The following is a 16450-nucleotide window of genomic DNA, read 5'->3' on the forward strand; positions in this document are numbered from 1 at the left end:
GAGCATACTATTACTCTGGTAAGATTAAGAGATACTAGAAAAAATGGACAGGGAATCTTTGTTGTGTGTTCTTTGATTCTTGCAAATTTTGGCAAGCACAAACATCTGGAGTGGCAAGAAGTTAAGAACAGTATAACCTAAACTCTCCACTGTCGTACCTATAGATTTATGTCACCTTAAAATTCCAGGGGAATATTTATGGATGAACACTATTCAAACTAGTAGCCTTGCTGAACTGCGCTTAAGCAAAAAGCAACTCTGTCCTGGGAAGAAGTATCAAATAAGTCAATGAACATACACACCATATGTTAGGAAGTTTCAAATGTCCATGTTCTGAAATCACATTTTTTTTTAATTCCACCTAAAAAGATTTTTTAAATGTGGCTTTTCTTTTTCTTTTTTTTAATTTCTTATAGCCATTTTCAGGGACCTTAAATGACTTCAATATCTTTAAGGCTGGTAACATGGTTTACTACCACCAGCTTTTCCTAAGTTCCTGCAGGCATTCAGGTAAGCCAATTCATTGGCTGGCTTTTATAAAATGTGTTTTATATCCAAGTTTAAAAATCAGCCTCCAATTAACATGTATCCTTTCATTAGCTCTCATTTCGCAGCCGTGTTCTTAGGCAAGTAAGCCCAGAAAACAATGGCTCAGGGACTTACATTTTAAAAGGAAACAGAAACACAGACACTGGGTCAAAACTTTCATTCCACAGCATTTCATCTCAATTTACCTATGAGACACCTTTATTGGTTACTCCCATGTCAGTTGCTGCTCTAGTGATGCATGTGATTTTAATTAATTAATTAAGGTTCTGTACTTAATTAAGACTCTCTGGCAAGGTCTATTTTTCCTCAGTGAGAATCTATAATATAGATTTAATAAAAATTAGAGGACAACTTTGCATTAATGCTCCTGGCCCCTATCAAATGCTCAGCTGAAACAACTGGCATCTGAGTGATTTAAGTCAATAGAATGCTTCCCTGAATGTGCTTTTTAGATCACTAGTTCCATAAGATAGTAAAGGCTTGATTAAAAAAAAAAAAAAAAACAGGTCCCAAAGCCAAGTAGCTTATTAATGCAAGCATAGAGTTATATGTTTCAATATTATAGGGTTTCTCAATGCATTTAACATGCTCCTACACACTGAGTCTCTAATAAGAACACAAAGCATTTCCAAAACTTATGTACCCTACCAACCCTTTACTGTGGGACGTCTCAAAAGTTTTTGATCCCTAGAGCAGATATTGGAATGGATTATACTTATTTTTCTATCTAAGCTCTTTTAACATACTAAGTATATCACTAAGCATCTGCACACCTAAACATTCTAAAAGCTTTAGTTGAATTACAACTTACCTACATACCATTTATTTTACTATTAATGTCTACAGCAAAAAATTTTGTGTCTTCTGCAAAAATCACTAAGACTCTACCCAAGTTATTCAATAGAGATTATGAGAAAAATTATGTGACTGATTCATCTTAGAAATTAATACACACACACGCACACACACACACACACACACAGCTCGTGTTTCCTAAAAAAGTAAGGAGCTTCTTTCAGCCTAATGATCATGCTTCTACGATCCCTATTTTCCTCCTTGTCTTGGTTGCAGAAGGCTTAGGATTTAAGTTAATGCTCCCCTCTAGTAATTATCTCTGCTAGACTTGGGATGCAATCTCTTCCTTCCTCTATATAAATTTTTACTTTAGGTTTTACATCTAAAGTTCTTCAGCACAGAGATTCTATTGTATATTAAAACCTTTTATTAAAGTAGGTATGGCTACTCTCCACTCAGCCCCATGTTGCCTTATCCAGGGCAGCGCTGCCCTCTCTAGAAATAGCATTTATGTCAATTACCTCACTGATCCTTCTATGTAACAGAAGATCACTGTACATTCAGTCCCAGGAGGATTCCATGCCTTTTTTCTATTCCAGTAGCAGTTAAATACTCACCTGTAGGTATTTTAGATATATATGAACCAGGAAGTGCAAATTCTCCCCAGCCAAAAAGAAGGGAATTCCCACAGGACAAATGTAAAAAGGAAGATCACTTTCTCCTTTCGTGGTTACCCATGGATCACACTGCCTGATGAAAGTTCTACTGGAATATGAAGAATATTCACAACATGCAAGGATTTCTCTGAGAAAAGGCATTGTTTGAAAATATGAAGAGACACAGCAATAGAGTAATATAATTTTCTTATGAAAAGTTTTTTAAAAGTCAGCATGCCATAAATGAGGGGGGAAAAGAATAATTACTTTGACCACCAAATCAGAAGCCAGCACTTCCTTCACCCCTTGGATCTGGGCACCTGCTGCTCTGTAGTGATCATCAGAAAACTTGGAAGCTTCACCAGCACCTGATTCCACGACCACACTAAAGCCCTGCTTGACCAAGGCCTGAACACCAGCAGGAGACAAGGCCACCCGCTTCTCATTTTGGAAAATCTCTTTGGGGACACCAACAGTCAGTTGTTTATATGGAATTCCTACAAAGGTAAAAAAAAAAAAACAACATAAAAACAAAAATGGGCAGTTTGTTCAAAATATACTACACATAGAAGTTACAGCTCAACATAATGTTCCCACTTCATAGTCATACTGAGTTTTTTTTTATCAATGATGGAAAATATTTATGCCCGCTCCCCAGAAAATACCCAAATATTTCATTTAGACAAATGGCTCTCTTCAAGGCACATGACTAGATTAGTTTAGCCTTAGGGGGGGAAATGGGTTGTGAAAAATCAATCAACAGGCAAATTCCACTCTTCAAACGACCCCTCTGGGATTTATGGTCTCCTTGTCCTTACCTTTAAGGAAGAAGGAAGTAATTTGCTGTTTTGAAGAACTACGCTGTACTAGACACTTTGGTGGCCTGCTGCACTCAAGAGTTTCCTTCCTGGCCATTTGACCACAAGAAATTCCTCATAGATTTCCATGGTTATATCCTGAGACCCTACATTCTTGGCCACAGCTGATCAGACCAGGGATCCACAGCTGGGTCAAAGATAACAGTCTACAGGCCAGACACCTCTGATGTGACTTACACAGGAACTGCCCAAGGATACTCTATGTTGGCCAGTGATGATTCAATCCAGTCAGGTTCTTTCTCAAGGAGTCTGAGTGCCACAGAAAAGGACAGAGGGAGTAAATGGTACAGAAGCTATTTGGAAGCAGTCAAGAGGTAATCAAAGGGAGGTATACAGCAACAGCAGTAGAAACATTAGGAGTAGCGATACAAAGATGAAAGATGAGCCATAGCTATGAAATCCAGAAGAACATTCTACTTTTCCAAGAAGTATATGAACAGTTTCCTGGGCTTCTGTACTTCCCAAGAACACATACAATAAACCCTCATCACAAAATATATCCTAATGGGATCTTGTTCCTTGCAAACCAAAACAGCCTGTATGATATACGTAAAGTATTTATAGATGGTTCTGAACAGCTTTAGCTAAAGTAGATTAGTTTCTTCTGTTGTTTTACTCAACATGCAGGCATAAATAGATTTTTTTTAAATAAAGATCTGCTTCTATATGTTTTACTAAAGCTTAGGAAATCTATTCTAACAACTTACACTCTAAATATACATAATAAAAAAAATTATCTCCACAGAATAACAATAGTCCTTAAGTGAGGCCTTAGAGAAATGAAGTCAACCTAAAAATACCTTCACTTGATCACAGTCTTAGACCCCATACTCCGTAATCAGTAATAACTGATAGTAAGCCAAAGGCAAAAATACGATGAATCTTATCCTCTACTTAAAGAAGAGGGAGGAAAATAATAGAAAGCTGGAAAATATTTTGGATTGATGTGCAAAGTTAAATCACACTTGGAGTTTACTTATCTGACAACCTCAGATTACCTAGGCCGTATTATACCATAAGTCAAGGAAGCTACCAAAGATGAATGAAGATTCAGGAGCCAACATGAAAGGGCATCCGCTCGGCCAAATAAGAAGCAATCTGAGCAGGAAAGAGAATAATGAACTGCAATGTAATAAAACACATCCAAGTGAGCTAGTCATGATACTCAAAAAACAAGAATTTTTAAAAAGCTTCGCTAGCCAGCTTTAGCAGATGTGTAGAAAGCAGAGTAACGGTCTCCCAAAGATAGCCACAATCTAATCCTCAGAACCTGTGGATATGTTAGGATACACACCAAAGGAGAATCAGGGTAGCAGATGGAATTAAGTTGCTAATCAAGTGGCCCTGAAACAAGGAGATTATCTTGGATTATCTGGGTGGGCCAGATGCACTCACCAGGGTCCTTAACTGTGGAAAAAGAAGGCAGAAGAGTCAGACTCAAACAGTAATTTGAAGATGATATGGAAATGGGGGCCACGAGCCAAAGAATGCAAGCAGCTTCCAAAAGCTGGACAAGGTAAGGAAAAATACCTCCCTCTAAAGCCGCCAGAAGGACAGCCCCACCAACACCTTGATATAAACCTAGTGAGAGCCATTCTAGACTTTGGCTTCCAGGAGTGCAAGACAATACATTTGTGTCATATGAAGAAAGTATATTTGTGATCACTTGTATAGCAGAAATAGACAACTAATACTTAGGGGTACCAAGACATTATTACCAAAACTAGTAAATAATGGGACAGAATCAACATACATCCCACCTCACCATCGCAACCTCAGGGTAACTAAATAAGAGAGGGAAAGTTTTTCTTACAGAAAAATTCTAGCTCTAAATGGAGATAAAATGATAGCATATCACCATTTTAAAACCCCCCCATGAAACCATGGATTTAGTTACTGATCATTAAACAGCTGTATAGCCTTTGAATGAAACACTGATGAGAACTTGTTGTTGATGGATACCAACAACATCTAAACTCACTGATTAATCTTCTTGATGTAATGTAATAGATCGTACACAGCGTCATCCATGAAGCATTCCTGCCCAAAAAAAGACAACCTGAGTCTGATCAAACCTCTAGATCTAGCCAAATGGCACAGAAAATACAAGGGACAGAGGAACTGGATAAATAAGACCAAGGGAATTCCGTCAGCTAAATCTAGAATGTGAAATTCTGCAAGGCAACAATGATATTCTTCAACAAATAAATTAAAGGAGAAAAAGGGAAGCACAGAGAACAAAAGAAGAGATGTAGCAAGCAAATACAACATACAGACCTTGTTTGGATCATTATTTGGGTAAGGCAACCGTTAAAAAAAAATGGAAAAAAAATATGAATACTAACTGGGTACTGTCCGTGCTTTTCAATGTGGTAATGAAATTGTGGTGTTATATATTTTAAATAGAATCTTTATCTTTTAGATATAAGCAGCTGCCTTCGGCTCAGGTCATGATCCCAGCGTCCTGGGATCGAGTCCCACATCGGGCTCCTTGCTCCGCGGGGAGCCTGCTTCTCCCTCTGACTCTGCCTGCCTCTCTGTCTGCCTGTGCTCGCTCTCGCTCGCGGTTTCTCTGATAAATAAATAAATAAATAAATAAATCTTTTAAAAAAAAAAAAGGAATTATCTAGGAAATAGTCAAGAGCCAGAAATTGAGGGGCGCCTGGGTGGCTCAGTGGGTTAAGCCGCTGCCTTCAGCTCAGGTCATGATCTCAGGGTCCTGGGATCGAGTCCCGCATCGGGCTCTGTGCTCAGCAGGGAGCCTGCTTCCTCCTCTCTCTCTCTCTGCCTGCCTCTCTGCCTACTTGTGATCTCTCTCTGTTGAATAAATAAATAAAATCCTTAAAAAAAAAAAAAAAAGAAATTGAATAAACAAGTCTCCTGCATAGTTGCTATAGAGACCTAGATGTCCAGCTTTTATTCACAAGGACAACTCTCACATCCTCAATGCAGTTACTTACTTTTATCTTATACACAGTTTTATCACACATGGATCACTTGGCTTTCTAGAACACCTAAAATAAAATAAAAATCTGAACATAAAATTGAGGAGTATGCAGGTACCAGTGCAGGTACATGGCTAAGAGTCACTTGCCATGTGAGAACAAGAAAAGAGGCTGTGAATTCTGTGATAGACAGACCTAAGAACTCAAAAAGCATAGCAATGTTGGGATCCCAAATGCAAAGAGTCCCACAAACTTAAAAAGAAGGGCATTATTCTATGTGGCAAAGCCTTTAGGTTACCCCTCCCCCCAAACATCCATACTGTTCTTCCACCTTAGTTAAAAAATGTCTATTTTAGTGGAATATGTCATCATCTAGAACAAAGGACCTCTTTTATGTCCAAGTCTCCCTTACAACCACATAATGGCCACCTGAGTTTTGGCCAATGAGGTATAGACAGAGTCCTAGGAGGGCCTTTGTGCAAAATGCATAAACGGATCTCACTCAGCTTAGAAAGCCCTTATTTAGCTTCAGCTCCTTTTGGCCTGCACACTAGAACAGCAGCAAGGGGATCCTGGCAGGGAAGGCCTTGTAGGCCACTGAAAGACTTCAGCTCTTAACTCTGCATGGGCTAGGACACTGGCAAATTTTGAATAGAAAAGCACATGATCTTTCATTTTTAAAAGATGATGCTGTTGTGTAGATAACAGACTGTAGCGGGAGCAGAGGCAGAAAGCATAGAGAGCATTTAGAAGCCTAGCACAGTAGTCCCAGGGACAGATGATGGTGCCATGGAACAGGACGATAACAGCAGTGATGGTGAGAACAGACTCCAGATATAAGGTAGAATGACCCATACCTACTATGAAGATCTAGGATGACCCCAAGGTTTCTGAACTGAGCAACTGAAATGAAGTTGCCATTCACTAAACTAAGAAGTACTACTTCAGATTAATTCATATACTTAGTTGCTAATTCTAGGCAGAGATGAGCCATGTATATTACAATTCCTCAGTACTGACAAGGAAAGAGGAAGAGCTGCTGGGAGAAATGGTTTCGCTGAGCAATAGCTTCCCGGATACAACTCAACTGGTTTATTGTTCCTCTTTTTCTATTTTCTTTTCTTTTCTATTAGCACTGATGATCAGTAACTTCTACACATGGAAAATATAAAAAAGCACTCCTTGGGCTTTTTTTAATGCAAAATAATGACTCACAAACACCAGGCTATCACATTCCATGTTTTTCCTTTTATCAATCATCAGAAGATCTATTAGCTTCTACAACTTGAAGGTTTGATTTACATAAATTGACATGAGACTTTACCTGGTTTCCCAGATTTACACCACAGGGCCTGATGAGTATGAAATGTTCGTAAAAAATCCTTCTTCCCATGTATAACCTTACAGGACCCCAAATTGCTAAGTAACGGACATGAACAGCCAGTCACCACGGTTTTCAGTAGACTCGCCATGTTCATATGAGCTCCCAACTTTCTGGATGCCAAATTTCCTTGACGGTAAAATACTGAAAGGAAAGAAAATAAAGCATTTATGTGCTAAGAAAAACATACTTTGTCATTTGAACATCAAAAACATTTTTTAAAATACTAATTCAAAGAGCTTGGAATATAAAAGTTGTGTGTGGGCACCTAAGATGAATTTATTTGCCGAGTCCTTTACTTACAGAAGATGCTTCAAAAGTTTGTTTCCAACTCAGATATTTAAAACTTGGAATTCATTTTCCCACTTAAATTGTGGTTCTAAACCTATTATTCAATTCTAAGCCTCAATCACCTAAGTCTAATTGATCCCTAATGTAGCTGGAAAGCTAAAAAAGAAAACTGCTAGAGTTCAGTCACATCTAACAGGCAAGTTACCTTCTAAGTCTGCATGTACAACAAAAATAACACAGGTACCCTTGAATTTCCCTTAAATGGTCTATAATACTGTATAATAGCAACCTACTTAGCCACCAGGTTGAACAGAAAACACTGGCAACATAGTCAGTACAGCAAGATGCTTATCCTGTAAGACCCCCTGAATTGAGATAAGTGAACATGAGATGCATGTTTGCCAAGTGCACATCTTAAGAAAATTAAACATGGGGCACCTCGGTGGCTCAGTGGGTTAAGCCTCTGCCTTTGGCCCAGTTCATGATCTCAGGGTCCTGGGATCAAGCCCCGCATCGGGCTCACTGCTCAGCAGGAGCTTGCTTCCCCCTCTCTCTGCCTGCCTCTGCCTACTCTCTCTCTCTCTCTGTGTCAAATAAATAAATAAAATCCCCCCCCCAAAAAAAGAAAATTAAACATGTGTGGGCTATGACTCCAATTTTTAAAAAGAAAGGAAAATGCCATTATCACATAAGTTTGTGCTTGTAGGTATGGGTGCCACTAGGAACTCTTCCATCAGTGGTTCTCACAAGTGGCCACTCTTCACCAGCTCTACGGGGCTGGATGACCTAAGCTTCAGGGGTTCCCTCCACTGCTCTCCATGGCAGAACCCCAGGGGTACATGGAAGGTACCCCCACCATTCCTGGATTCCCAATGTTCCCCTAACCCCCAACCTTCTTTTCTTTCCTTCAAAATCAGGAAAAAGTAGAAGATCTGAAACCCTACCATTCAAGCTCAGCTAACTCCACCAACTACTTTAAAAGTTCTGCACCATCATGTGGGTCCCCAGTCCCAGAAGACCTCCATAAGCATTCTTCCAGCATCCAGAGGAAGAAGGGTCTAGCTCCCTCAGAACTGCTGCTACAACTCCCTGAAGCAACTTCTTACAAATACCAGAAAGCCACACTGGGAATGGAAATCCTTAATCCAGATGGTGCTTATTCTTAAAATGCCCTTTAATTCAACAAACACGTGTAGAGAGCTTAGTCAGAGGTACAGCCGTTAGAAGCATCTGTAAAATCAAACTGGAATAGGTCACACATTTTGAGATAAGAAAAGTCAACAAGTAATAACACTACAAAGCAGAGTAAGGCAAGTCCAAAGTTCTTTGAGGCCTCGAAGGAGGAGATTATGCATTCTCAGAAAAAAAGAAAAGAAATAAACATTTAAGATGGAGAGAGTAATAAAAAAAAAAAAAAAAAAAGTAAGGAAGGGGAAGCGTGCCAGATTGGTTCAGGCAATCAGAAATGTGTATGAATAATGCTTTGCCCTTGAAGAAGTTTTATATTTTCAGTGTTTCCACATGTCATTTCATTTCAATCCCAAGCATTCCTGAGTCCCATAAATATTCTCCTTATTTATTCATGGGTCACTTGTAGGGCTAGTCATGGCTGAGGATGGAGAGCAAACCAGCCCTACATTCAAAACATTCAGTGAATCTATGCCAAGAACCAAGGGAGATACAAAGATGTATAAAAGATACAGATATAAAAAATTCTTGCCTTGAGGGAGATTCGTCCTACCATTACCAATGACCTAGTCTTATTCCAATCTCCCCACTTACCCTAGTTTCTCTTCTTGGATCATCCCACCTCCCCAACAACCACCGTTCTCGTGGGGCTGATGAAGTTTACCCAGACCCACTGCCACTCACTCCCTGCTTGACCTGAGTCTCTCTGCACCTCAGTCCGCTCATCTATAAAACATAAGAAAGCTCATTTGTAAGACCCCCCCATTTGGCTCTAAAAACTTTTATGATGAGATTTTACAGTGCCTTAAAGCTGAAGTCCTATTTCATAGAATCTGGAAAAAACTGCCCTGCCTACTTGGAAAATGGGAATTTGATGTTGAACAGATCCCTGGCATCAGACATCAGTTAAGGACAAGGCCCTCAGAGGCTGATCTCTCCAAAAAACTCCACATAATCAAGTTATGAACGTAACCAGACAGCAATCAGAAAGTAGTTTTTTGACAGGAACGGTTCCTACCACTAAGCCTAAATCTCTACAAATGACCCTGAAAGATATTCAGAGAATATCTGAGACTGTGTTCTCACAGACAGGTACTTGTTTCCATCAAACATAGAATACTAGCTTAATTGTCACATTTACCCCTTTCTTTCCTTCACTTAAAAAGCTCTCTTCTGGGGATAAAAATATATTATATGTTTATAAAAAATAAAAAATAAAAAATTTTTAAAAATTTTTTTAATTAAAAAAAGAATTCTAAAATAAATAAATAAATAAATAAATAAAATCTTTAAAAATTTTTTTAAAAAAGCTCTCTTCTATTTTATTATCCACGTGCTTCTGTGACTTTGAAGAGATGGGGGAAATCTTTACAACTCAAAATTGAAAAAAAAATTAGTATATCACCCGTGTAGCAGTGTAATGTTAAGTAATTTGAACAATTATATTCCCTAAAATTCTTTTTTTTAAGATTTTATTTATTTATTTGAGAGAGGGGTAATGAGAGAGAGCATGAGCGAGAAGGTCAGAGGGAGAAGCAGACTCCCCATGGAGCAGGGAGCCCGATGCTGGACTCGATCCTGGGACTCTGGGATCATGACCTGAGTCAAAGGCAGTTGTCCAACCAACTGAGCCATCCAGGCGTCCCATCCCTAAAATTCTTGAGGGCAATCTAACAAGGTGACCTGTGGGTTTTAAGCCCCCATTCTGCACTTGATTAGCTGTGTCCTTGGCCAATCAGTCACTTAACTCCTCTGAACCTGATATCCTCACCTTTAACATGATAATGACAGCACTGCCCTTTTTCGGTTGTGAATATTAAAAAGACACAGTATCTTAATTGCTATTATTATTCACTTTGGTATTTTAACTGGCCCAGAGCTTTGGTAGTTAGGAAAACAGCAAGTGTTTTTTTGACTGAATGAATGAATAACTAGGGCTAGGTAACCTGAAACCTAGGTATCTAGGGAACACATTCTACAGAGTTTCAGGAAATTTCCTTTGAAAATGAAATGCTGTGTATCCTTGTGGAAAACTGATTCCATCAGCAAAGGTAAAAAGCCTGAGCACATTTGCCGATAAGAAAGTAATCCTAAACTGTGCATTTAATAAAATTTAAAAAAAAAATAGCCAGGTTTGCAAATAAAGGGGGTGCGATGGAGAAGAGGGGGGCATTTTAAATAAAAGCATGCAAGCCCCCTCCAAACGGAGTCTGTCCCACAAGACTCCTTACAAGGCGATCTTTTCACGACTGCCCTGAAAAACAGGGCGAATAAAGGACGCCCGCAACCGTAAACAAGTCACGCTTTTAAATCGAAGCATACCAACCAAGGACACTATACCCTACAGAAGCTTAGACTGGCAGGCAGTGTGACCTCGCCCAAACCCACCGGTACCGCCCCTCTCCTCCGGCCACTAAACTGCCGCGCAGCTGGCAACTGCACCGTACCGCTATTTATAACCTTCCCCCGGAGCCGATTGGCCGAGGCCGAATAATAGACATTCCGCCTCCAGGGTTCGAATCAGCTCGGCCCCCGCCGTTGTCTCCTCCCGGTCGCCAACCCCGAGCCCCCCTCTGCCCGGCTGAAGTTTGCCCGGACCACCATCAGCCCGCACAGACAGGCACACTCACAACTTTCGCTCGCCTAGTTCTCCAGCCGATCGCCGACCCCGAATTCCCTCAAGGTTCTAGCACAATTTCGGGGCGTCCAGCTGCCACTTCTCCAGGTGCACTCTCTATCAAAAGTCCTCTATGACCTCCCCTCCTCCTCCCATCTTGCGGGCAGAAATGACACCGCACGACTCCCGCTGCACCCCCCGCCAAGCTCCAAGATCTGCACCTGCACAGCTGCCAGTCCCCTGACCCCTGCGAGTACCCAGTCTCCCAACCACCCGGCCACTCCTTTCCACGTCGCCCCAGCAAGAGACAGGAAAGAGGGCCCTCGAAGCGCCGTTCTCCTTCCGGACCCAAGCCTCTTGCCTGCGGGCGCCGCGGGGCACCCCGCACCCGGGTCACTGCCGACCCCGCCCCCTTCTGCTCCTTGACAGGTCTCCACAGCGGGGGCCCGAACCATCCCCGCGAGCCCCCGCGGCCCCTCCCCAGCTGCGCCCCAATCCCGCGCCTGGGCGGCCCGCGCCGCGCCGCTCACCTTGGCTGGGAGGCCAGGCGGCCGTGGGCGGCACGCGGCGGGGGACGCCGCGCTGGCAGACCCGGGTTCGGGCCCCACCGCTCTGCGCCTCCAACCCGGAAGAACAGCCCCAACCCCGCGGCGGCGGAGGCCACGTGACGGCGGCGCGCACCCCCCACCCCCTCTTGCGCCCCCTCCTCCGCCCCGCGCCCCCTCCCCACCCCGCCCCGCAGCCCGCTCGGCCCCGGTGCCTGCCTCCCTCGCTCCCGACAAGAACACGACGTCGCCGAACGCCCCCTGGGAGCTCAAAGCTAGTTACCCCAAGGGGCCCTTCACTCCTCAATAGCAGCCAAAACCTCTTTGTCTCGGGCTCGACCCGCGGCCCCCTGCCCCGCCTCCGCGCTTTCTCTCGGCGCGTCCTTGTCAATCAAACCTGGAGCCCTGCGCGGGCGCTGAAGTTTGCGGCGCTACATGTGTAACTGGAGAACCAGCTGCAAGTGTGATTTCCTCTCCAGCGTCCCACCAGAGCAAATAAAGAGATAATATTACTCCACTTTTGGTACCTTCCCCCTAGCTGTCTAGGAAAAAATCAGAACTTCTGTAACAGAAGAGGACCAAAAGCCAAGTGGGAGGAGGTCACGGGGTAGTGAAGGGCGGGAAGGAAGGCGCTGTTTTTGCATTCTGCCCGGGGAGGTGGAGTTAAATTCCTCGGAAACGATGTCAAGGCCCAAAAATTAACACACATCTACGTATTCTTCTTCCCACGGCGGGCCCAGAGAAAGCCGTGTGCCGCTGGTAGTATTAATATCCAGCAGCTAGAGATGGACATGAACTGGCCGGACATGGCCGGAGTTAATGGCACCAAAACTATTAAAGGACCCCAAAACATAAGGACCTGCCTGTCCTCTCCACATAGTTCTGTTAGTCAGCAGGTGTCTTCTGATTAAAAGTGAGAAGAATCAAATACATAAAATGGTTCACTTAGCAAAGCTCAATCATCATGAAATGTCAGCATGATCACTGCTTTTTACTTTAAGTGAAATATTTAAGATAGGTAAAACAGAGATATTCCTTTAAAAAGAATCTTCAGAGAAACCCTTTAATAACATCTCTTACACGGCAGTCTGCCTTCAGCCCTAGGTCATCAGCGGATCCCAGAGTGCCCAGATGGAGCGAGCTGAGCAGGGAGCCTGCTTCTCCCTCTGCCCGCAGCTCCCCCAGCTTGTGCTTGATCCCTCTCTCTCTCTCTCTCTTTCTCTGACAAATAAATAAATTTTAAAATAAGGGACGTCCATCTCGTGCTTTTAATCAGCATAAAAGGTCATTCAACTAACGAACTTCTACTGGCATCCAGAAGATGTCAAGGAAAAACACTGCCCTTCTCCTGAAAGAGTTCACAGACAGGAAAGGACACAAGCCCCGTATTTCAGAAAATATAAGAGCAGTGGTTGGCTGCTGGGTTCAGTCAGTTAAGCATAGGACTCTTGATCTGGGCTCAAGTCATGATCTCATGGGTCCAGAAAATGAGTCTGGCATCTGCTCCAGGCTCAGCGGGGAGTCCCCTTGAGAATCTCTTTCTTCTTCTGCCCCTCCCCCACTCTTGTGTTCTCTCTCTCTCTCATCCTCTTGACAAATTTTTTTTTAAGATTTTATTTATTTAGTTGACAGAGGGAAACACAGCTAGAGAGCGAACACAAGCAAGGAGAGTGGGAGACAGAGAAGCAGGCTTCTCTCCCAGCAGGGAGCCTGATGCCTAACTCCATTCCAGGCCCTGGGATCATGACTTGAGCCCAAGGTAAATGCTTAAGGACTGAGCCACCCAGGTGTCCCTCTAATCCTCTTAAGAAACTTTTTAAAAAGATTTTATTTGTTTGAAAAGAGGGGAATCACAAATAGGCAGAGAGGAAGGCAGAGAGAGGGGGAAGCAGGCTCCTCACTGAGCAGAGAGCCCCACGTGGGGCTCCATCCCAGGACTCTCCAATCATGATCATGACCTGAACAGAAGGCAGAGGCTTAACCCACTGAGCCACCCAGGCACCCCCTCTTAATAAATTTTAAAAAATAAAATAAAAGCTTTGAGCACCTGGGTGGCTCAGTCAGTTAAGTCAGCGACTCTTGATTTCCCATCTGGTCATGATCTCAGGGTCCTGATATCAAGCCCTGAATGGCATTCCATGCTCAATGCAGAGTCGGCTTGGGTTTCTCTCTACCCCTCCGTCTGCCCCTCCCCTCTGCTTTCTCTCTCTCTCTTGAATAAATAAATTTTTAAAAATAATAAAAGATGGAGCCCCTGGGTGGCTCAGTGGGTTAAAGCCTCTGCCTTTGGCTCAGGTCATGATCCTAGGGTCCTGGATCGAGCCCCCATCAGGCTCTCTGCTCAGCAGGGAGTCTGCTTCCCCCCATCTCTCTGCCTGCTGCTCTGCCTTCTTGTGATCTCTCTTTCTGTCAAATAAATAAATAAAATACTTTTTAAAAAATAAATAAAAATAATAAAAGATAAAAAGTGTAATGAACCATGATAAATGTAACCAAAGAAAAAGGGTCAAGATACGGCAGTTTCAATGAGGCAGAAGTAATTGGTAAGGATTAAGACTAAGCCTCTTTCATGATACACGTAAGTCAGATCATTGTGCTGTATGCCTCAAATGTATACAGTGCTACATGTTAGTTATATCAATCAAACTGGGGAAACAAATACTCGTTTTAAAACACTGGGGGCCAATATTTGTTGCTTTTCTCTTTCAAGGCTTAAAAATTAGTGGTTCCAAAAAAAAACCAAAAAACAAAAATCAGTGGTTCCCAGCTGAGGACACTTTTATCCCACTGTGTCCAGAGACATTTGTCCTCACGCTGCAGAGGGAAGACATCTAATGGGTAGAGACCAGGGATGCTGCTAACCAGTCAACATTACACACGACAGCTCCCTACAACAAAGAATTATCCCAGTCCCAAACACCAACAGTGCTAAGACTGAGAAATTCTAGCTGAAATGAATGCTTAATGGGTTATTTAATTTCACCTTCTTATTTCACATCAGAACAGATTCAAAGATGACATACCACTTTTCACTTTTTCTCTTTTCACTTTTTCATGTAAGTATATGATAATTTTTAAAATTCATTCTTCTCATTTGTCGAACATAGCTTGGTGCCATTGCTCCAGATAAAAACATTTGACATTTGGAAGGTTCTGTTTTAGGCCCTACTCTCCTACATAGTAATTACAAAATATTCATAGCAGTCTCCAAAGAAAATTGGATTAAGTTCCAAAAGTTTGTAAGTTAGTTGCTTCTGAATCTTAGAAAATATCTTGTATAAAATTTTTGCAAAAATGTTATATTCCCTCTTTGGTTTTGTGAGGACTTTGTCCGCTTTGATATCTGCTTCTTCTTCCCGGCTTTTCCCGCCCCCAATCCCCACTTAGAAAAGTACCACCCCTCTCAGGATGCTGGGGTTGTTCAGTTGGTTAAGTGGCAGACTCGATTTTGGCTCAGGTATGATTTCAGAGTCTTGGGATTGAGCCCCATGTCAGGTTCCCTGCTCAGAGGGGAGTCTGCTTCTCTCCCTCCCCAGCTGCCCCTCCCCGACTTGTTTCTCTCTCTCTCTCTCTCTCTCTCAAATAAATAAATCTTTGAAAAAAAAGAAAGAAAAGTATCTCTCACATATATGTACATTTTCCTCACAGAATTACAGATTGGGCTATGATTTGGATAATTAATAATTAATTTAAACAAATAAATAAAAACTTAAATAATAAATATTTGATAATTTAAATTTGGACAATCCAATTTTTTTTTAAGATTTTATTTTTATGTAATCTCTACACCGAACATGGGGCTCAAACCTAATCCCAAGATCAAGTCCCACACGCTGGGCGCCTGGGTGGCTCAGTGGGTTAAGCCGCTGCCTTCTGCTCAGGTCATGAATTCAGGGTCCTGGGATCGAGTTCCGCATCGGGCTCTCTGCTCAGCGGGGAGTCTGCTTCCTCCTCTCTCTCTCTCTGCCTGCCTCTCTGCCTACTTGTGATCTCTGTCTGTCAAATAAAAAATAAATCTTTAAAAAAAAAAAAAAAAAGTCCCACACGCTACTGACTGAGCCAGCCAGGTGCCCCTGGATAGATCCAATTTTAAGCCCTCTGAAATTTAGAAGAGTTTGTACCCACAAATGCTTAAAAACAGTATTTACTATTTAGAGTCCTAATCTATTAAAAGAAAAAAAGATTAAATCTTTAGAAGAGTATAATACACCATTAGGTTCTGCTTGGAACTTCAACACAGAGAGGTGCCCTACAGCCAAGAGTCAAAATGTAGACAGAGCCTGAGAAGATATGAGATCAAACACTGAATGCTAGGGATGCCTGGATGACTCAGTTGGTTAAATATCTGCTTTCGGCTCAGTTCCTGATCTCAGAGTCCTGGGGTGGAGCCCCACATTAGGCTCCCTGCTCAGTGGGGAGCCTGCTTCTCCCTCTCCCTCTGCCAGCTGTTCCCCCTGCTTATGCACACTCCCTCTCTCTCTCTCTCTCTCCCTCTGTCAAGTAAATAAATAAATAAATAAAATCTTAAAATTTAAAAAAAAAAAAAAAAAACCCACCTGAATCCTAAAGAGAACACGTTATCAAAACCCTGCATCCAGTTAAAAC

General features: G+C 42.3%; 1 protein-coding gene and 1 non-coding gene across 2 annotated transcripts in view; both read right to left on the reverse strand.

Annotated features, from left to right (window-relative positions):
• The window catches only part of NNT (nicotinamide nucleotide transhydrogenase), a 92038-nt gene extending 80055 nt beyond the window's left edge, over positions 1-11983 (reverse strand). Inside the window, 3 exon segments of the mRNA XM_032337450.1 lie at positions 2268-2497; positions 7148-7348; positions 11831-11983. Of these exon segments, the coding sequence (XP_032193341.1) occupies positions 2268-2497; positions 7148-7301 (384 nt within the window). The 5' untranslated portion in view covers positions 7302-7348; positions 11831-11983.
• On the reverse strand, positions 409-534 carry LOC116587442. Its single transcript, XR_004284451.1, has one exon. It is a non-coding gene; the product is annotated as a small nucleolar RNA SNORA33 (small nucleolar RNA).
• Positions 11984-16450: the final 4467 nt, after the last annotated feature.

The sequence above is a fragment of the Mustela erminea genome, chromosome 3, assembly GCF_009829155.1.
Source record: "Mustela erminea isolate mMusErm1 chromosome 3, mMusErm1.Pri, whole genome shotgun sequence".
In the NCBI taxonomy this organism is placed as follows: Eukaryota; Metazoa; Chordata; class Mammalia; order Carnivora; family Mustelidae; genus Mustela; species Mustela erminea.